The sequence below is a fragment of the Xenopus laevis genome, chromosome 9_10S (assembly GCF_017654675.1).
Source record: "Xenopus laevis strain J_2021 chromosome 9_10S, Xenopus_laevis_v10.1, whole genome shotgun sequence".
NCBI lineage: Eukaryota > Metazoa > Chordata > Amphibia > Anura > Pipidae > Xenopus > Xenopus laevis.
Window position 1 is genome coordinate 69766256 of NC_054388.1, and position 21565 is coordinate 69787820.

The window sequence follows — 21565 nt, forward strand, 5'->3', positions numbered from 1 at the left end:
GTAGTAAAACTCAGATAATTGAATTTCAAGAATGTATACAAAACAGCCCAGGATTTCACCGGCTCTGCAGCAATTTACTGCACAGTTGCAGCTGCATTTTAGATTTCACTATGCAGGACAGAGCAGTCTTAGAATATAACATTCTGTTTAATTATGTCTGTTTAAATATGCCTGTCCAATCCATCCCAAAGTAAGAGGCAAAAGTTTGTCTGCTTACCATATGGATTTTTGGCAATTACTGTTTCTGTCAGAATAGGATCTCCAACTCCATATTTATTCTCAGCAGAAATACGGAATTGATATTCATGTCCTTCAATCAATTTTTCAATGCTACAACTTGTGGTCTGTATATTTGCAGTAACTTGCGCCCAGTTGGGTCTACTTGTTTCACGTTTGTCAATGACATAATTGGTAATATCAGAACCACCATCTTCAAGTGGAGGATCCCAGCTAAGCATTGCTCGGTCAATGTACATGTGATTTATTTTAATAGAAGCAGGTGGTCCAGGTTTATCTGCAATAAAAGCATATACAAATCATTATATGCATTTCTAGTACATTCCTCAACTTAAAATAGAAAAAAGTAATGCTAGTCCTACCTAGAACTTTGAGTTTAATAGTCACTGATTTAGAACCACTTGCGTTTTCAGCAACAATCATGTATTCTCCTGTTTCTTTGCGATTAACACTGAACAATTCTAGCATGGCAAAGTTTCTTTTTGTTGTAATTTTAATACCCTCAGCTGGTTTTAGAACTTCTGCTTCTTTCTTCCAAGCAATAGTTGGCATAGGTTTACCAAAAACTTGAGCATCAAGACAGACATTGGCTCCAGCTTTTACTGTGATCAAAGATTTCATTTGTACACTGAGATCAATCTTTGGAGGAACTGCAAATTGAAATAAAGTGGTGTTACTAACAATAATATTTTGTTTCTTTTTTATTTCTTTATTTAGTAGAAAATAAAATATTACCATTCTCTGCCTGAATGGCGACTGGATCTGAGGGTTCAGACGGCTTGCTTATGTTGATAGCAGTTTTTGCAGTTGCTCTGAACTGGTATTTCTCGTTTTCTTCTAATCCAGTCACTGTATATTCCTCAGTTGAGATTTGAGATGCTGTGGTGTTGCATTTTACCCACTTTTCAGCAGGGAGTTTACAAGCTTCAACTAAGTATCCCACAATTTTGCTTCCTCCATCATGTTTTGGTTGGGTCCAGACAAGAGATACAGAACTTTTGGTAATATCAATAACTTCAGGCTTACCAGGTGGATCTAAAAACAGGAAACATTGGTTAAATTCATAAATTGATAAAAACATTATTAACATGTTTTAATATTTCAGGTACACATGTACTACTTACCAACTGGTGTTCTCGCTGTGACAAATTCTGTAGGTTTGCTTGGCTTACTGGCTCCAGCTCTGTTTAGTGCAGAAATTCTGAATGTGTATTCTAGTCCTTCAACCATACCAATACAAGGATACTCAGTTGTGCGAACTGCAGTATCATTTGCTTTGACCCAAAGCAGGCTGTTTCTTTCCTTGCGTTCAATAACATAACCATTAATAGGACTTCCACCATCACTGTCAGGTCTATCCCAAGCAACAAATATGCAGTCCTTATTGACTTTGGTAACACGTACATTCTTGGGTTCACCAGGAACATCTAAAAGGATTATGTTATGATTAGTTTGTACTCCGAGAGCAGAAAAAGAAAACAAGAAAACTATACTAAAATTTTACATACCAAATGGGAATTTGGCCACAATTTTTTCTGATGTAATTGCCTCTGAAATTCCAAAACGATTTTCAGCATGGACACGGAATATGTACTCTTGTCCTGGTATAAGTTTTCCAACACGGCAACTTGTCTTGGTAACTGATGAAACTGCTGTTATCCAGTCACCTCTGCTGACATCACACTTTTCAACAACATAATTTGTAATGTTGCTGCCTCCATCTTCAAGAGGCAGGTGCCATGACAACGTGCATGCATCAGAGTCAACATCGGTAACTTCAAATGGTGGTTCTGGTGGCCCTGGAATATCTGTTTTGTACAAACAGCATTTTAAAAAATGTAATAAGGTATCATTGAATAGGTAATTTTTGTTGTTACATGTATCATATTTTTTTACATACCCATAACTATTACACGGCTTTTCTGTGTAGAAACACCAGAGCTGTTTTCTGAAGTAAGAAAATAATATCCACTATCTTTCCTTGTGACATCTTTAATGATTAAGACAGTTGAATTCTGTGCCTTATGCACTGCTAAACGACTTGATGGCATTACGGTGTCTTCTCCTTTCTTCCATTTAGAGACTGGAGCAGGTTTTCCATACACATGGGCTTCAATTCTAAGTTTTTGCCCTGCTTTTATGCTGATTTGTTCAGGCAATAGAATCTTTGGTGGCACTATAAAAAAAAATCAAATAAAGATGTGATATAAATGTTTTAACATGTTTAAAGGTTTAAAACAATTGTTCTCTATGTTTTTCCTGAATCTTGCTTACATAGTTGTTCTTTAATTTCAAATAAGCCTTCGGTTTCTCTTGGCAAGCCTACTCCAACAGAGTTTCTGGCTGCTACCCTGAATTTGTATTTTGTGCCTTCCTTAAGACCAACAACCACAATATTTAAATCTTTAACAACAGAATACTGTGTCCAGTTGTTCTCTGGCTGTCCTTCAGCTTGATAACTAATAACATATCCATCAATTTTGGATCCTCCATCCCTCAGCGGTGGCAGCCAAGCCAATGAGGCACTATTCTTTGTAATTTCTGTAACATCCAGCTTCTTAGGTGTATCAGGCTCACCTGTAAAAATAGGATATATGATATTTTTTTTTGCAATAAATATTTTAAAAAAATCAAACTTTTTTATCTAATGTAGAACAGAAATGACATAAAAATATAAGATCAAAACAACATAGATTTGAAAGAATATATTTCACTAAAAGAAAAAATCAAGAAGTTAAACAATAGTGTGAGTTCCACTGGAGATATACAGGGACAGGTTTTACATTAATAGCTTTCTAATAAGTTTTGAGGAAAAGAATGATATGGCATCATATGGTTGGATTTACTATGGAGTGAACAATTAGTGGCATATTTATCAGATGTTGAAGAAAAAAGTTTCTTCCTTTTCACCTTCTATCACCAAAGAAAAACAAATTGTCAAAGAACATTGTCAGGAATCTTACTGTATTAATTATTTTTTCCCAGCATGTTTTTCTGAATAAAAAGCATGTGAAGTGAATGTGGGATTTGCAGAACTTTTACCTATAGTGTTCTCACAAGTTTTCAGCAGACTTAAAGGGGAAAATAAATTTATAGTCATAAAAATAATCTATGATACTTACTAATTGGATCCGTTGCAAGGACAGTTTTTGGAGTCTCGCAAGGAACACCTGAGCCATATTCATTTACAGCAGTAACTCTGAAAAAGTATTCTGTCCCAGGCACAAGTTTAGCAACCTTGAAACTAGTTTTCTTCAGATCTGCTATTACTGTAGCCCAAGTCTTTCTGTCAACTTCCCGCCTTTCCAAAATATAGTGAGTAACAGGACTTCCACCATCATTTTCTGGAGGAACCCATGAAAGATGACATGACATTTTTGAGACATCAGAAACAGAAAAGTCGGACACTGGCCCAGGGGTATCTAGGATAAACAAATGCAAATTAATGATACTACTTAAATTACTAAGTATTATATTTTTGTTTAATGATGTCTAATGTGATAACTTACCAAGCACCCTCACATTAACAAACACTGCTTTTTCTCCTGCTGCATTAACAAGTGACAAGGAGTATTTGCCTGAATCATCACGTGTGGAGTTATCGATAACAAGGAAAGCCATGGTGTCAACTAGATCAAATTGACCCTTTCTGACTACATTGTCAATTCCCATTCTTCTCCAGGTAACTTTAGGTGAGGGTCTTCCTCTAACCACTGCAAATAGGCGGATAGGGCATCCTGCTCTTACAGTGACCAATTTTCTCATGCTTGCATCTAAGTCAATTTCAGGTGATTCTGTGGATAAATTAGTTTTGATAAAATAAGAAATACAAAATGTGTTTAGTGATGCAGTTAATACATTTTATGAACAAATATTTACCAAGTATTTCTTTAGGGGATACAGCTTCTTTAAGTTCAGCGGGTCTCCCAATACCAACTTGATTTTGTGCAGAAACCCTGAACTCATATTCTTCTTTATCAATAAGACTGGTAACAGTAAACTGAGTATGGATAAGCTGAGCAGCCACATTGCATCTTTTCCATCCTTCTTCAGGATCTTTGAGTTCAGTCTTGGGCCTCATTTCGACAACATATCCAATTATTGGTGCTCCGCCATCATACACAGGTTTTCCCCATCCCAGTGTTATGGAAGTCTTTGTGCTGTCTGGCACCTTTAGATTTGTTGGAGGACCAGGTGGTTCTAAATAGAAGAAAAATAGAATTATGGCATGTAAAAACAAAGATGATAAACTGACATGAAACTGAAACATGTTATTTACCTATAGGATCTTTGGCTACAACAGGTCTTGATGGCCCACTTGGCTCTCCAAGTCCTATTTCATTTTCTGCCTTAACACGGAACTGGTATTCATGTCCTGGAATGAGGTTTGCAACTTTCATGCGTCTTTCTGGGACTGCACTTTTTGTGACAGCAACCCATCTCAGGGACCTTTTTTCTTTCTTCTCTAAAATATATCCAGTCACAGATTTGCCGCCATCATATTCTGGTGGAATCCAGATCACTGTCATTTCTTCTTTGCTTACTTTGGTTACCTCTGGAGGCTCAGGAGGACCAGGTTTATTATAACGTGTTCTAGCAACTATTGGTTTGGTTTCTATTGGTGGACCAGTTCCCATTTTATTCTCTGCTCGAATTCTAAATATGTATTCATTTCCTTCTATCAGACGAGTTACTTGTGCATGATTCAGTATGACAGAGGCCGAGTAAGTGGACCAAACCATACGTTTGCTCTCACATTTTTCCAGAATATAGTTTTGGATTTCACAGCCACCATCATCTTCTGGTGAATCCCATCTAAGTGTGCATCTATCACTTGAAATATCAGAAATTTTAATGTTTCGAACTGCACCTGGTACATCAAGAACTGTGACAGAGGCATTTGCCGAGAAACTTCCTACTGTGTTTGTGGCAGTGACAACATATTTACCAGTATCTGCTCTCTTTGATTTTTCAAGAACAAACTTTGAGAAATCAGATCCGTTCTCAACTTTAAGTCTAGGAGATTTACTTAGATCTGTGGCATCTTTATCTTTTTTCCATGTTATTTCAGGCTGTGGTTTTCCTCTTACTCCAGCTTCAATTCTGATTGTCTCACCAGCCTTCACAATTACTGCTCCAACTAATTTTACATCCAGCACAGGCTTCAAAAGCTCTTCTTTTACTAAAACTTCACTTGTTTTCACCCAGTTACTCTCACCTCCTTCATTCTTGGTCTGAACTCTGAACTGATAAATTAGATTTTCATGACATTTGTCTATTAGGTTACTGGTTTCCTTGACGCTCCCTTTATGAACTCCTTCCCATTCTTCAGAATCTTTAAGTTTTCTTTCAACATGATAAGACAGATTTGGGCTTCCACCATCATAATCTGGTCTTCGCCATTTCAGATAAACAAAAGTTTTCCCTACTTCAGCAATATGAAGGTTTTCAGGTTCACCTGGTTTGTCAACTGGATTAATAGCCAAAATAGGTGTTTTAGTTTCAACCACTGGGCCTGGGCCTACCTTGTTCTCTGCACAGACTCTGAAGAAATATGCATGATTTTCAACTAGTGATGCTTTAATTAAACGTTTAGTTAGGTCTGAAGAAATAACATACCATCCTCGTTGATTTGGTTCACGGTATTCCACTATATAATTTGTTATTTCTGACCCACCATTGTCTTGTGGATTTTCCCAAGACACCATACAAGAGTCTTTAGTAACATAGCTAATCTTAAGGTTCTGACATGGTCCGGGTCTGTCTAATACATTGACAATAACTACAGCTTGTGCCTGCCCACTGGTGTTCTTTGCTAGTATTGTGTATTTGCCGTAATCGGCTCTTGTTGCTGATGTTATCTGCATATCAACATGTGGGAAGTCATGTGTTATCTCAGTTCTATTGTCTTTACCAACTACTAGTCCATCTTTGGACCACACCATGTCTGGGTCAGGTCTACCCTTCACACGAGCAGAAATGTGAATTGTTTGGCCAACTCTCACAGTAAGTAGGTCACGGCAGGTCACATCAAGATCAATTTCTGGTGGGTGTAGGATATCCTTTGCAATTACAGATTCGGGCAGTTCTCTTGGTTCACCCTCTCCTACAATATTTGCAGCTTTAATTCGGAATCTGTACTCATTTCCTTCTATTAGGCCAGGTACTCTGAAAGCACATTGTTTAACTAGCTCATCAGTGTTGATTCTGTTCCACTGTGCTGATCCTGATTTTTGACATTCTACAACATATCCTAAAATAGGGCTTCCTCCATCTCTGTTGGGTTTTGTCCACACTAAATCGGCTGTTTCTCTACTCATGTCTTTAAGTTTTGGATTTATTGGTGGACCTGGGGGTGATATTGGACGACTGGCTTTTATTGGATCAGATACTGGTGATGGCTTACTTAGTCCAGCAATATTCTCAGCAAAGACTCTGAATTCATAAGTGTTTCCTTCATATAAACCAGTAGCTCTGAACTTCAGATCAAGCACAGGTGTTTTGTTCACCCTAATCCATTTACCAGATATTTCTCTCCTCTCGAGTATATAACCACTAATTTGACTGCCACCATCAGATTTTGGTATTGTCCATGTAACTGTGACAGCATTTTCAGTAATATCAAGCACAGCTGGTTTTCCGGATGGTGAAGGTGGATCGAACATATGCTTGGCAACAGTTGGTTTGGAATCAAGGGGCTTACCAATACCCATTTTATTTTCTGCTCTAACCCGGAAAGTATATTCGAAACCTTTTTGAAGACGTGGAACCTTGGCTTTAGTCTGAGTGCTTCCAGTGCTGACGATTCCCCACGTTTCTTTCTTTCCTTCACATTTCTCAACAATATAGTTCATTACTGCACTTCCACCATCATCCTTTGGTGGCCTCCAAGAGATAACCATATATTCTGGTGTAACTTCCAGAATATTTAAAGGACCTGTCGGTGGTCCAGGAACATCCAAAACTGTAAGATGAAGTGCAACAGTCTTGCTTCCAGCTGCATTTGACACTGTTAGGAGATACTCCCCTGTATCTTTTCTTGTGCATTCCTTTATTGTGAGCACTGTTGAGTAACTGTCTGTATCAATTGTATAGTTGCCCTCTGATTTAATTTCTGTGCTGTCAGTAACCCATTTTGCAGTTGGAACTGGGATGCCTCTCATGATGGCAGGAAGTCTTACAGTTGTACCAGCTTTGACTACAAGACCTTCAATCAGCTTAACATCAACTTCAATACTTGGTGCAGCTGAAAAAAAAAAAATATATATATATAGATTCCAAAACAACACACAGCACTAGTGTTCAAATTATTTAAAAATAAGAAAATGAATTACCAAGTTTCTCTTGACATTCTATTGGTACTGTTGTGTCAGGTCGACTTAGTCCTGCAATGTTTTGGGCCCTTACTCGGAACTTGTAGATTTTTCCATGTTTTAATCCAGTGACAATACATTCAGGAATGGCCACAGTTTTAAAGTTAATCCAATCATCTGCTCCATCTTCTTGATAATCAACCACAAAACCAGTAATTTCAGAACCACCATCACGGTCAGGATAGTTCCAAGCAAGTGATACTTCTGTTTTGTCAACATCCGTATGGTGAAGATTCTTTGGTGGTCCAGAAGGATCTGAGAAAAAAAACCAAGAAAACACATTTAATACTACTTGTCTACTACACTCTGAGCAACATAAATCTGTATATTATGGTAAAAACGTACAGATTGGATCAATTGCCTTGATTGGTTTGGGTGTTTCAATATAGGAGCTACGTCCATACTGGTTTTCTGCAGCAACACGGAATAGATATTGTGTGCCTTCTAAAAGATGTCTAGCCATTATGCTGTGTTTTTTAGATGTTGTTGAAACTGGTATCCATCGAGGATTTGCAACATCTCTCTTCTCAACCACATAGTTTGTGATGACTGAGCCACCATTGTCTTCTGGCTCCTTCCAAGTAAGGTAGCAAGAATCTCTTCTAATCTCACTTATCTGTAGATTTCGTGGTGAGCCAGGTTTGTCTGAAAGTACAAACATTAAACATATAAACAAGTCTAATGATTTTTTTGTTTCTATTCAGAACAAAATAATGAGGAACAAATTATGACTGGCAATAAAAATTGTAAAAACTGTGAAGTGCCATAGAATCACTGGTTTTCTAAATTAATTAAGAAAACTGGCAGTCTTATGGCACTTCACACAATTTTTATCATGTAATAAATGTGCAAAATTTTCTACAGTTCTTGTAACCCATAGCAACCTATCAGTAGGTAGCATTGACTAGTCATCTCTTTGAAATCAAACATTGATTTGATTGGTTGATATTGCAACTTTTTGTACTTTTTTGTACTTTTTGTATTCTTTTGTTTAACATGTTATGGATTTCTCTGATCAATTAAAATCATTCTATGATTCTATCAAAAGATAACAAAATAAACAAAATAACTGATAACAAAATATTTCTCTTTTTATATTTCTTAAAATCAATAATTATGCAAATAGGCGTATAAACCATAAAAGGCCATAAGTAACAGTCCAATGGTTAATTATATAAAAAGTATACAAATTTCAAGCAAACTAAAGTATATTTTTTACATTACATCTAAATGTGTAGAAAACCCTTTCATTAGTTTTTTTTAATGGCCCTTTAAAAGTCTTTTGCAAAACTGAAATGTATTACTAAATATCATTGTGTTGAACCCATTCCCACCATTACAATTAGCTTACTAATTGCTCACTTAGTTATGATGATAATGTAATTATATTACTAAAATAAAATCTCAAACTTACCAAGTACAATAACTTTAACTGACACTGTTTTAGAACCAGCCTCATTCTCAACAGTTAGAGAGTATATTCCAGCATCTTCTTTGGCACAATTACGAATTTCCAACTTGCTTCCAACAGGGGTAACTGAAATATCTGCCTTTGTTGACACTTCTTTATCTTCTTTTTTCCATGATACTTTGGGTAATGGCATTCCTTTGATCACTGCACTAAGTGTTAGAGTATTTCCAGCTTTAATTTGTTGCTCTCTTGCCATATTTGCATCAAGTATTAACTCAGGAGGTTCTATGGAAAGAATTGAATTTTAATTTATTATTACATTGGCTGTTGCACAAATATGTGATTTGTAAAAAAGTGATAACTTACCAAGTCGGTCTTTAGCTTGAACTGGATCTCTGAGATAGGCTGGTTCAGATTCGCCAGCAGCATTCACAGCCATTATTCTGAACTTGTATGTATCACCTTCAGTAAGGTCAGTGACTGTATGTTTTGGATCAGGACAGCCATCAGGAGCAAAGTTAGATTTTTTCCATTCTTCCTCTCCAACCTTTTGATACTCAACAAGATAACCAATAATTTTTCCTCCACCATCATGCTTTGGGGGATGCCAAGATAAATCAACAGAATTTTTGGTTTTGTCAACTGCTTCTGGGTTGACTGGTGGACTTGGTTTGACTGTTGGCAAAGTAAAAATAAATTAGTTAATAGTCTGAGAACATTGTATTTGATACATTATAGCGTAAAAATTAAATAAGGATTTCCATACCTATGGGATCTTTAGCAAAGAATGGTTTTGATGGTGGACTAGCATCACCCACTCCAATTGCATTTTGTGCTGATACTCTGAACTCATATTCACAACCTTCAAATAGTTCAGTTACTTTATATTGTGTATCTGGATAAACTGGTTCTTTGGAGACTTTTGCCCATCGGTTAGACATAGTTTCTCTCTTCTCCAAAATGTAGGCAAAAATGGGCTTTCCACCATCCCGTGGTCTGTTCCATGCGACCACTGCTGAATCTTTAGTTATATCTTTAACAAGTGGCTGCTCTGGTGCCTCAGGTACTCCTGTAAATTGATTATATTAATATAACAACAAGATGGCAATCAATTTAAGTTACATTTAAATGGATTACACTGATGGGTGTTACTTACTGAAGCTGTCTTTTGCTTTCATTTCATCAGACAATAGTGGATCACTCATGCCATACATATTTTCTGCACAAATACGAATAATGTATTCCCTTCCTTCAATAAGTTTGGGGACTTTGCAGGTTGTTTTAGTAGTTGCTGATGTCACTGGCATCCATATGTCTCTGTTGGTGTCTTTCTTTTCAACTACATAATTAGTAATTTGACTGCCTCCATCATCAAGTGGAGGCTTCCAAGAAACAACCATATGGTCCTTATGAACTTCATCAAAAATAACAGGACCAAATGGAGGTGAAGGTCGATCTGTTTTGAGTGGAAAAACAGCAATAAAACAATTTACTTATGTTTTACATTAAAGTGACATCACATTTATTTTTGGAAAAAACAAACTATTATAATAAAATCCCAAGCAAAAGCAACATTTATTCCCACTGGTCAATAATAACTTACCAACAACTGTCACTTCACAGATGCCTTTTCTTGACCCTGTGCTGTTCTCTACAACCACACAATATCTTCCTGAATCGTCTCGTACTGATTTAAGTATACCAAGACACAGAGCATTTGCTGTGGTTTTAATCTTCATACGATCACTTTCTTTAACTGTTATTTCATCTTTCAGCCAGTAGACCTTTGGCGCTGGCTTTCCTGTGTATCTGCCATTCATACTGAAAGATTCTCCAACTCTTACAATTAGTTTGTCTCTAAAATCAAGTTCAATAGTGGGTGGAGCTGAAATTAATAGAGAGATAAATATTACTACAAATTCATAAAGATTATAACTTAATTTAATAAATGCTGATTAAACACATACCTAGTTCATCTTTGCAAGTAATTGGTTTTGTGCAGAATGATGGTTTTCCTTGCCCAACAATATTAACTGCACTGACACGATATTCATATGTGTAACCTTCTTTTAAGCCATCATGAGTGTATGTTCTGTTAAGCAGTTTTTCCTTTGTAGCTCTGTAAAATGTGTCTTTTCCAATCAAACGACATTCAAGTACATACATTGTAATATCGGATCCTCCATTGTATTTGGGTGGCTTCCAGCTAAGACTTATAGATTCTTTGGTGACTGCTGTTACTTGGAGATCTTCTGGACGCTCTGGTACAGCTGTAATATGCCAAGAATGTTAATATTGAGTGCAAAAGTGTACTCAAATATCAATATTGTACAAAGGATATGTGAAACCTTTAAGAAAAAAGGACAATTAAGATAAAACTTACATATTGGTTCTCTAATAACAAGCTCCTTTGCAGTCTCAACAAATGGTCCCATACCAATAGTATTTTCAGCTGCAATACGGAAAAAGTAGGCTACACCTTCTATTAATCCTTGAACAGTGGCATTTTGTCTTGTCACTGTATATGTTACTGGAGTCCAACCCCTGCGATCAGCCTCCCGTTTTTCAATTATGTAGTTAGTTATAACTGAGCCTCCATCATCCTCTGGTGAGAACCAGGTCAGTTTGCACGAGTCATTAGTAAGGTTTTCAGTCTGGAATGGCAAACTAACTGGCCCAGGAACATCTGTAGATCATCAAAATAGTATTTATGAATGCTCATGAATATTCAGCATCTGAATTGATGTCATACACGTATTTTTTTAAAAATGAGTTTTACTGTACCTAAAACATCAACAATAATTGTCTTCCTTCTTTCACCGCCTTCATTCTTTGCAACCAGTGTATATATGCCCTGATGTGTCCTTTGGCATTTCTTAATAACTAATGAGGAGCTAATGGTGGTTGTTTCAATGGTAGCCTCTGGTGGTAAGGCCTTTTCATCTCTACTCCAGGAAATTTGTGGTGCTGGCTTTCCAGAGACATAAGCAATTATACGAATAACTCCGCCAGCATGGACAACAATACGCTCTTTTACACTAGCATCAAGTTGAATGTCTGGTAATACTGTAAAAGCATAAAAAATGCAGAGTTATAGCTTTTTAAAGCACAATGGTACAAAAACAAATAATTTCAAGAATCATGGTATATACCTGTTCTGTCTTTGGCTTCAATAACATCAGTTACAACCCCAGGTTCACCGACTCCAGCAGCATTAACAGCTGTAACTCTAAATCTGTAGAAGCTTCCTTCTTTTAATCCAGGTACAACAAACGTAGTACCTCGTACTTCTTTATCTTTTGCCTAAGAGAAATATTTTATTAGTACATATTTAACAATGCACTGTTACATATTTCTAGCAATAATCTAAACACATTGATAGCTTTGGTGCTAGATTAGCTTGCATAAGTTGAATGAACTTTTTTTGTTGCAGAATAAGGATACCTACAATTAAGGGAGGAGTAATATGCTTTTGATAAAGGAATTATTTACTGGATGAATAGATCTACTATGCCATATTTTATTGCTGAGATTCAAGCCATTAATTAGAAATGGTTAATGAATGGCATAGTCATATACAAACATTTCTGTATGATGTAATACCTTCAAATTTCAACTTCTAAGCTATAACTCTAATAGGAAATGTTTATACTGTATATTTGGAGCATTGGATAATTGTATCTGAAAAGCGTTTGCCAACCTGTTCCCATTCCTCTTTGCCTTCTTCTTTGTATTCAACAAAATATCCAGTGATGGGAGAGCCACCATCTTTAGATGGTGGAATCCATTCTAAATCTGCTGATGACTTTGTCCAGTCTGTAACTTTTGATATTGGGGGCCCAGGAGGAGCTATGGAACAGATAACCAATTGGAATTATTATATTTTATATTACCTAACATAATGTTATTTAAACAATTCTCATATATTTTAGTGCACTCACATATTGGGTCTCTAGCAAATACTGGGTCAGTTGGTGGACTTGGAGGACCAACACCAGCTGCATTGATTGCCAACACACGATATTGATAATCAGAGCCTTCAATAAGGCCTGTAACTTCATAGGAAACACCAAGGGGCATGATTTTGATTGGGTCACGGTTTACTCTCTTCCATCTCTTTCCGGTGGTTTCCTTTAATTCCAGCCAATATCCTGTCACTGGTGAACCACCATCATATTCAGGCTCTTCCCAGTTTACAATCATAGAGTCACGTGTTACACTACTAACAGATGGTTTTTCACATTGTCCAGGAACAGCTATACAAACAAAAACATAAAATGTATATGTAGGTATCCTTTTTTATAACATAGAATATAAGAAATATTAGCTTAGAAGGTATAACAGACTTACTGTACAGATTTCTTGCAGTCTCTGGTTCACTGTCAAGTGGTAGGCCAACACCATATTTGTTTTGTGCCATGATGCGGAAAACATATTCATGGCCTTCTATTAACTTTGGTATTGTGTAGATACATTCTTTAGCTTCTTTGGTCACAGGAGCCCATAATCTTCTGTTTGCTTCTCGTTTTTCAATAACATAATTTGTTATTTTGGATCCTCCATCATCCTTTGGTGGAAGCCAAGTTAAGGTCATGTTTTCTGCTGTAATTGATTCAAATTTAATTGGTCCTACTGGTGGTCCAGGATGTCCTAATTGATGAAAGGAAGGTGCTCTAATTATTGAAAGCATTTCTGAAGAAGTGCTGCTTTGACTTTTATATCATTAAGCATTTTCTCATAGTTATAAACAATTATATCACTGCTCATCTGTGATGTTTTTTTACATTTTTTAATTTGCTACGTTACCATTGCTATTTGGTTATGATGCAAAAGTTGTAGAAATTGTAGAAATGGAAAACTAGTAAAATTGTAATTGAATTTTATAAAATTAAGCAGAATTATAGATCTTTAAATATATATTATATAAATTAATTTTGTGATATGTTATGGTTTGTACGCTTTGCAAGATTCAATACATTTATAAAAAAGAAATTAAAATAAACATACCTAGAACATTCAGTCTCATTTCCTTTGAATCAGTTCCAAGATTATTTTCAGCTGTCAAAGTATACAAAGCAGTATCATTTCTTCGAGACTGTGCAATGAACAAAGTGCAGGAGTCTTCTCCAACAACTTTATTGACATGCTGGTCATACTGTACAGGTGTTTTGTCATCAGGATTGTGAGGAGGGGCTTTGTACCATTTCAGAGTAGGGAATGGAACGCCTTTTACTTTTGCTACAATGCTTATATCTGTTCCTTCTTCTTCTTCTAAAAATTCCTTAAGTTCAATACATGGTGGACCTAATATAAAAGTTAAACAAGTAATTATATCATCAATAAGAAAACAATTAGTAAAAAATTATATAAGTAAAATTGTTTGAAAAGGCAGTTGAACTATTTTAGTACTTACATGTCTGGTCTTTCACAAGGACTGGGCCAACAGTTGTAGATGGCTTGCTAGTTCCTGCTTCATTCACAGCTCTGACACGGAATTCATATTCACCACCTTCTTTCAGGTCTTCAACAGTAAACGTTGTCTCCTCTACATCACGTTTATTACACTTTTTCCAAGCCTCTTTTCCTTCTCCACTTGAATCCCAGACTAAATGTTCTATAATATAATGAGTTACAGGTGCTCCACCATCATTTTTAGGTGGTCTCCATGTCAATGCCACTGAATTTTTGGTGACAAGACCAACTTTCAGTCTAGTTGGTGGTTCTGGGGGATCTATAAAAAAACAATGGCATTCATCATAACATTCTTGTATTTTACAATTCACAAGACACCATGAATATTAATTTAAAAGAAACATACGTATTGGGTCTCTTGCTTTTGTCCTTTGAATGGTTGCAACTGAAGGCCCAGTGCCAAATCTGTTTTCTGCTGTTACTCTGAAGAAGTATTCTTTTCCATCAAAAAGATTAGGTACTGTGTAGGATGTGCCTGCACAATCATTTGTCACCTTCCCCCATGATTTTCCTTCAACAGTCTTCTTCTCAACGATGTAGTTTCTAATTCTATCACCACCATCATTGTCTGGTGCTTTCCATGAAAGTTTGGTAGTTGACCTAGTTATATCACTTACTTTGAGATCTTTTATTGGCCCAGGTGCATCTGTAGAATGAAAAATATTTAGCAAGGTAACTTTGGTGTACTGATTATTTTTGCTCACTTAAGAGTGCAGACATATTTTTAGATATTTAATATTACCTAAAACATTTACTCTGACATTCACATTTTTCTGCCCTGCTTTATTTTTGGCTGTAATTCTGTATCTTCCAGAGTGTCCTCTATTACATGTAGGAATTACAATAATTGAAGTTCCATCTGTAGACTCAACCTGGAAAGAAAAAAAATGTTATTAGGATTTTTAAGGCTATAAGGAACATTTAACAATTGATATATTTATATTTTAAATACCTGCGAATCTTCAGGAACATTATGGACTTGATCCTAAAAGAAATACAAAAGTCAAGTAATGTTTGTTTTCTTTGGTAAATAAGTAATTTTGAAAATATTTTGTTTATTGTCGCTAACACTGTGGGGGTTATTTACTAAAACTATTTTTTTCTCATATTTTAAAAGAAACAAACTTGCCCTAACTCCCATCCATGAATTTGCTTTATTTACTAATATTTTAGATTGAACAAAAAAACTTTTAAAAAAACTCATAGAATTCAAGTTTCAATTAGAATATTTTGACTTATGCCACTTGAAAAACTAAAATTTAGTGAGTTTTCAAGAAAAAATCAAATAAGAGTCAAATACACCAAAACTCCCAAAATTCGTGAAGGTTAAAAGCATATTCAGATGGAAAGGTACAGCTGTCATTGACTTTTAAATTAATCTGATGGAGTATTTTTGGATTCAGACTTTTAGTAGCTTTGGGGCATAATACATCTCTAAAAATTCATTTTTTTCTGTAAAATGTTTTTTCACTAGAAATAATTGTGTTTTAATAAATAACCCCCTGTATGTTTACCTTCATATGATGACATGGTTGAATAAAAACCTTTATAGAAATTTAGTAAATAATGATTATCTTTTACAATGGACCCCAACGACAACACAACTACGAGAAAATTATAAATACTTAAGTGAACAGTTATATTTATAAAGTAAAGCCACATTTACATTTCTATGAACTTTTTTATATATGTACTATGCTGGTAAGTGATAAATGAGACATTGCTTTCCAAGGCTGCTATATATATATATATATATATATATATATATATATATATATATATATATATACATTTCAAGCTTTTTTCTATTTCTTCAATTTACTGTGCATTGTACTACGCAAATATCTAGTCAACAGTTTTTGTTTAAGAACATTTCAATTTACCTTCATCTCTTTCTTTGCTGTTCCATCAAATTCCCAGGAGGTTTTGGGAACTGGGCGACCACTTATCAAAGCTGTTATCTTAATTGTGGAACCAGCACGACAATTCAAAAGGTCTTGGCCTTTTAGGTCTATTGATATATCAGGCTCTTCTGCAAGTTTGGTAGTTAAAAGAAAAAAACTTTAATTGTACATCCTAAATTACTACATAAGCTGCTAATTGAAATTTTTTGAAAATGTATCTTACCTTGAATTTCTTTGGAAAGTATTTCTCCTGTTACAAGGCTAGGCTCTGATTCTCCAGCAGAGTTAACTGCCTTTACTCTAAACCTATATTTTCTGAGTTCTTGAAGATTTGGTATTATGCACTCGTATGTAGGGAACAGTTTATCAGGTTCATTAACTTTTTTCCAATCTGTTCCTTCTTCCTGCATTTCTACAATGTATCCTTTAATTGGGCTTCCACCATCTTTTTCTGGTTGTTTCCATGCTAGAGTCACACTTGATTTGGTTTTGTCTTTAACTTCAGGACATGATGGGGCACCAGGAACATCTAATAAATGAAAGAATGTTTTTAAATTGTGTTTCATAAAGACACTATTCTAGACTAAATAGTGCTCCCTTGAAAAAATTAGATAAAAAGATAAGCATTGTGCCTTGAAGTCTCAAGTAACAAATTTCATAATTAAAGTATTACTTACAGATAGGATCCACTGCCAGAGCAGGATCTGATGGTTCACTGGGAGGTCCGACTCCTGCAGCATTGGCAGCCATAACTCTAAACTGATATTCCACACCTTCAATTAATCGTAGCACATTAAACTCCAATCCTTTTACAGCTGGTTTAGTAACTGGAGCTCTGTTCACACGTCCCCAATATATACCATCAACTTCTCTTTTCTCAAGCCAATAGCCGGTGATTGGAGATCCACCATTATCCAGTGGAGGTTCCCAGGATACCAACATTGATGATCGAGTATAGTTTGAAACCTTTGGTTTCTTTGGAGCACCAGGAAGGCCAAATGGATCTTTTATGACAACTTTGTCAGAAAGGCAGTCATCACTAATACCCAATTTGTTAACGGCTCTAACTCTGAACTGATATTCTCCATCAGTTGTTAGTTTCCAGATCTAAGTAAACAAAATAAAATTAATACATTTAACAATTTCGTTTACCAACCTTTATCCATTTTTCAAATATAAATATATATCCAAAAGACTAAGAAGCATATACATATATTATGCCAGATATAATGGAATCAATGAATCTGTCCAAAGGCTACACATTGTGAATACTTTTCTGTTACAATAAATAATTACTCTTTATGCTGAGATTGTATTGTAATAACACTGGACCAAATGGATAATATAAATTACAATGTGAAGGTAAAAGGACCTTGCATAAACAAAATCATCTCACCCCATATCTTCTATCAACTATGATGTTGGAGACTTCCTCCCAGTCAGACTTCGTTTTACTTGCATCTCGTTGATCAATGATATAGTTAGTAATCTCACTTCCACCATTATCAAGAGGTGAATCCCAAATCAAGTAGCATGATTCAGCTTTGATGTCAGTAACAGTGAGGTTTCTTGGTGGTGCAGGACGATCTGTTGAAAGAAAAAATTATAACCAAACAGCAATATGTATAACTATGTAGAAATGTAATTAATTTTTTCACAACAAATACCAGCTTTATGTTACTTACCAAATACTTCTACATTTGCAGAGCGGAATGCAGTTCCGAGGCGGTTAGAAGCCGTCACAGTATAGGATCCCTTATCGCTTCTCTGTGCATTGGGAATGCTTACTTCTGTTTTTGCATCAGTTCTGGATGTTTCCTCTTTGGAAATTTTCAATGCTGGTGTTGATTTGTCAATCAAAACCTCATTTTTGGACCACTCTATCTTAGGCATTGGTAGACCAGTTATCTCTGCTGGAATATTAACTGGTTCTCCAGCCTTAACTTTGATTGTGTCTCCTCTAACAGTCAGTTTCAGTGTAACTGTGGGAGGAACTAGAAGCGAAAAAGAAAAATATTAAACAAATGTTTAAAAATGTTAAGTTGTGGGCAATGTTTTTTTCTTATTTACATTTAGATGAAAAATATACCTTCATCATCTTGGATAACCACATTAAGAGGAAGTGATGGCTCACTTTCACCAATTTCATTTACAGCTCTTGCACGGAATTCATACATATGCAGTTCTGCAAGATTGTCCACTAAGAAAGATGTTCCTTGGCAGAGACTCTTATTGCATCTTTCATATTCAGTAGCATCGTGGCGTCTCTTTTCTATGATATACCCGATGATAGGGTTTCCACCATCATTACGAGGAGGCTTCCAGTCCAGTGTAATTGTTGATTTTGTTCTTTCTGTATAAGTAAATCTCTCAGGTGAACCAGGAGGACCTACAAAAAATTTGTAGAAATTTTTTAAACCCATTTTAAAACCTAATTTTGTTTTTGTTTGCATACATACGATATTTAATTATGTAATCTAATGTATAACTGGTGCTAAGAATTTGCTAATATTTTATAGATAGTTTACAAGAGACAATATACTACTTTATAGGTTTTATAATTTTTATTATTTTAAATATTAACTAAGTCTTCGCAGAACAATAAAATCATAAAAACTGAAGATAACAAACGTATTTTTTCCTTGGAACTTCAAACTATATATATATATTTTTTTGTTTTGTTTTACATTATATGCGCTTACAACTAAATATTTACATTATATTCCTATAATATATTAATTTTACCTTTTGGATCAACTGCAAGAATTGGTCCCAAATCAACAGGTGGGCCACAGCCAAATTTGTTTTTACAAATGACACGGAACATGTATTCTTGTCCTTCCAGAAGGCCAACAATATCACATTTAGATCTTTCTGTTTCTATTGGCTGCCTCCATATGTGTGCTTTTGCATCTTTCCTTTCTATTATAAAGCCTGTGATGTCACTTCCACCATCATCATCTGGATCAGACCAGTTGAGCAAAGCCATCTTTCTGTTAACAACGACTGGCTTTAGGTCAAGAACTGGACCAGGAACATCTGAAAAAAGTATATATTCAATAGAATATTATTAAATGTGTTTCTTTTGCATTCCAAGAACCAAAAATTATGCAGTACATATTATCAGGACAAAATAGTTCTCTTTTTACTTACCAAATATCTCCACTCTTGTTGCTGCATATTTGGTTCCACTCTCATTTGTGGCAGTTATTATATATCTTCCATGATCTTTTCTCTCTGCATTTACAATGGCCAGCTCAGATAAATGTCCAACATTTGTAATTACAGCCTTCTCTTTGTTCAGTTCTCCTTCGTCTATGGACCATTCTATTTTAGGTGCAGGGCGTCCAAACACCGTTGCAGGTATTTTAAGAGTTTGTCCAGCTAGAATCCGGATACCATCTCTTACAGACAGGTCTAGTTCCACAACTGGGGGTTCTTAGAGGAAACAATATCAAAACAAAATATTAAGTATATGACTAGTTAGAATAATAATACAGTATATGTAATGTAATTTAAAGTTAATTTAAAAGAATACCTTGAGGTTCTAGAACTGTGATAGGCTCTGTTACACCCGGAGGCCCCTCACCAGTGGCATTCATGGCAATTACTCTAATTTTATAATCAGCTCCTTCTCTAATTCCATTAACAGTGTATTTGCGAATCTTAATGGGCTTCTCTGTGCAGCGAGACCAATCATTTGTACCCATTAATTGTTTGTCAACATAATAACCACTAATGTCTCCGCCGCCATTATAAAGTGGAGGATCCCATTCCATTTCAATAGCAGATGAGCTTGTATCAATTACTCTTGGAATTGGTGGTCCAGGAGGCACTTATAGGAAAGATAAGAAAATTCATTTTAATTACCTCATCATCAGCAACTGTCCCATTCTTATCAACTTTGCAATCAGTCTTTATTATTTATTTTTATAGTTTTTTAATTATTTGCCTATATTTTCTGCCTCTTACTAGCTTTCAGGTGGGTGTCACTGACCCCATCTGACAAAAACAGATTCTTTCTGAGGCTACAACTTTATTGTTATTGTTACTTTTCATTACATATTCCTATTCATATTTCAGCCTCTGATTCAACCACTTCCTGGTTGAAAGGGTATAAAACCCTGGCATCTAGATAGCTGCCGAAATGGTGAGCTGAAAAACTACAAAATAAAAACCAATTGCAAATCTCTCAGAACATAAATATTTACATCATATGAAAAGTTAATTAAAAGATGAACACCTTTAAATGACTATTGATTTGGGACTTACATATAGGATCCTGTGCTGTCTTGGGATCAGATGGTACACTGAACTTCCCCGGACCTCCTGCATTCTCTGCACAAACTCTAAAGATGTAGGTGAGCCCTTCTAAAAGAGCCTCAGATCGAACTTCAAGTGAATTGAGAAGGTTTCGGTTAACACGGGCCCAGTGAGTGCTGTTGACTTCACGCTTTTCAACCCAGTAACCTAAAATTGGACTGCCATTGTCATTTGGCTCTTTCCACTTAACCAACATGCTGTTGCTTGTAACATCTTCAATTTCAGGCTTTTCTGGTGCCTCAGGGGGAGCTGCAAAAATGCAATAACAATATTATTTAGTATATAGTTTTTCTTTAAAGATGCAGATATAGTATGCAGTACATCTTCAGATTTCTTTCAATACTCGTATGGATTTTTAAGCTTAATAGTTTATAGCTTCATTTATAAAGTGAAGGAGACTTACTAAATGGATCTTTAGCCAGAAGAGGCTGAGAAACACATAGTGGTCCAGGTCCGAATCTGTTTTCTGCTGATACACGGAATATATATTCTTTGTCTTCAATAAGTTTGGTAACAGGATATTTGCAGTGCCTTAATGTAGATGTCACAACAACCCAGCCAATTTCAGCCTTAGAATTATCTTTCTTTTCCAAGACGTAGTTTAGGATTTCATTTCCACCATCATCCAAGGGAGGATCCCACTTACAGATAACAGAGTTTTTCCTAACCTCATCAAAGGTAAAGTTTACTGGTGGACCAGGTGTGTCTAGAAAAGGAGCACATATTTGGTGGATAAAACATACTGTATATTAAGTGATTTGTAATGTTATACATGTTATTATATATGTATATATATAATCCTGTTGGCTACCGGCACTCTCGAAAAAATCCTTATATGTGCCTGG

The 21565-nt window shown here is 35.6% G+C and overlaps 1 protein-coding gene across 13 annotated transcripts in view; it reads right to left on the bottom strand.

Moving 5' to 3' along the window:
• The window catches only part of LOC108702272 (titin), a 197731-nt gene that overhangs the window by 52319 nt on the left and 123847 nt on the right, over positions 1-21565 (bottom strand). For all 13 annotated transcript variants that reach the window (XM_041578271.1, XM_041578274.1, XM_041578272.1 and 10 more), the window contains 41 exons: positions 21124-21426; positions 20670-20969; positions 19936-20232; positions 19551-19835; positions 19143-19436; positions 18487-18786; positions 18083-18391; positions 17794-17984; positions 17075-17504; positions 16621-16926; positions 16377-16525; positions 15446-15478; positions 15236-15365; positions 14840-15139; positions 14435-14752; positions 14029-14325; positions 13372-13671; positions 12963-13277; positions 12722-12870; positions 12174-12324; positions 11806-12087; positions 11405-11707; positions 10989-11291; positions 10625-10906; positions 10178-10477; positions 9788-10090; positions 9388-9696; positions 9025-9306; positions 7956-8255; positions 7572-7865; positions 4517-7483; positions 4117-4437; positions 3747-4031; positions 3360-3659; positions 2512-2814; positions 2138-2413; positions 1746-2045; positions 1362-1664; positions 973-1272; positions 600-887; positions 218-514 (listed from right to left, as the gene is read on the bottom strand). In XM_041578271.1, coding sequence (XP_041434205.1) covers positions 218-514; positions 600-887; positions 973-1272; positions 1362-1664; positions 1746-2045; positions 2138-2413; positions 2512-2814; positions 3360-3659; positions 3747-4031; positions 4117-4437; positions 4517-7483; positions 7572-7865; positions 7956-8255; positions 9025-9306; positions 9388-9696; positions 9788-10090; positions 10178-10477; positions 10625-10906; positions 10989-11291; positions 11405-11707; positions 11806-12087; positions 12174-12324; positions 12722-12870; positions 12963-13277; positions 13372-13671; positions 14029-14325; positions 14435-14752; positions 14840-15139; positions 15236-15365; positions 15446-15478; positions 16377-16525; positions 16621-16926; positions 17075-17504; positions 17794-17984; positions 18083-18391; positions 18487-18786; positions 19143-19436; positions 19551-19835; positions 19936-20232; positions 20670-20969; positions 21124-21426 — 14055 coding nt within the window. The remainder of the gene's footprint in view (positions 1-217; positions 515-599; positions 888-972; positions 1273-1361; positions 1665-1745; positions 2046-2137; positions 2414-2511; positions 2815-3359; positions 3660-3746; positions 4032-4116; positions 4438-4516; positions 7484-7571; positions 7866-7955; positions 8256-9024; positions 9307-9387; positions 9697-9787; positions 10091-10177; positions 10478-10624; positions 10907-10988; positions 11292-11404; positions 11708-11805; positions 12088-12173; positions 12325-12721; positions 12871-12962; positions 13278-13371; positions 13672-14028; positions 14326-14434; positions 14753-14839; positions 15140-15235; positions 15366-15445; positions 15479-16376; positions 16526-16620; positions 16927-17074; positions 17505-17793; positions 17985-18082; positions 18392-18486; positions 18787-19142; positions 19437-19550; positions 19836-19935; positions 20233-20669; positions 20970-21123; positions 21427-21565) is intronic.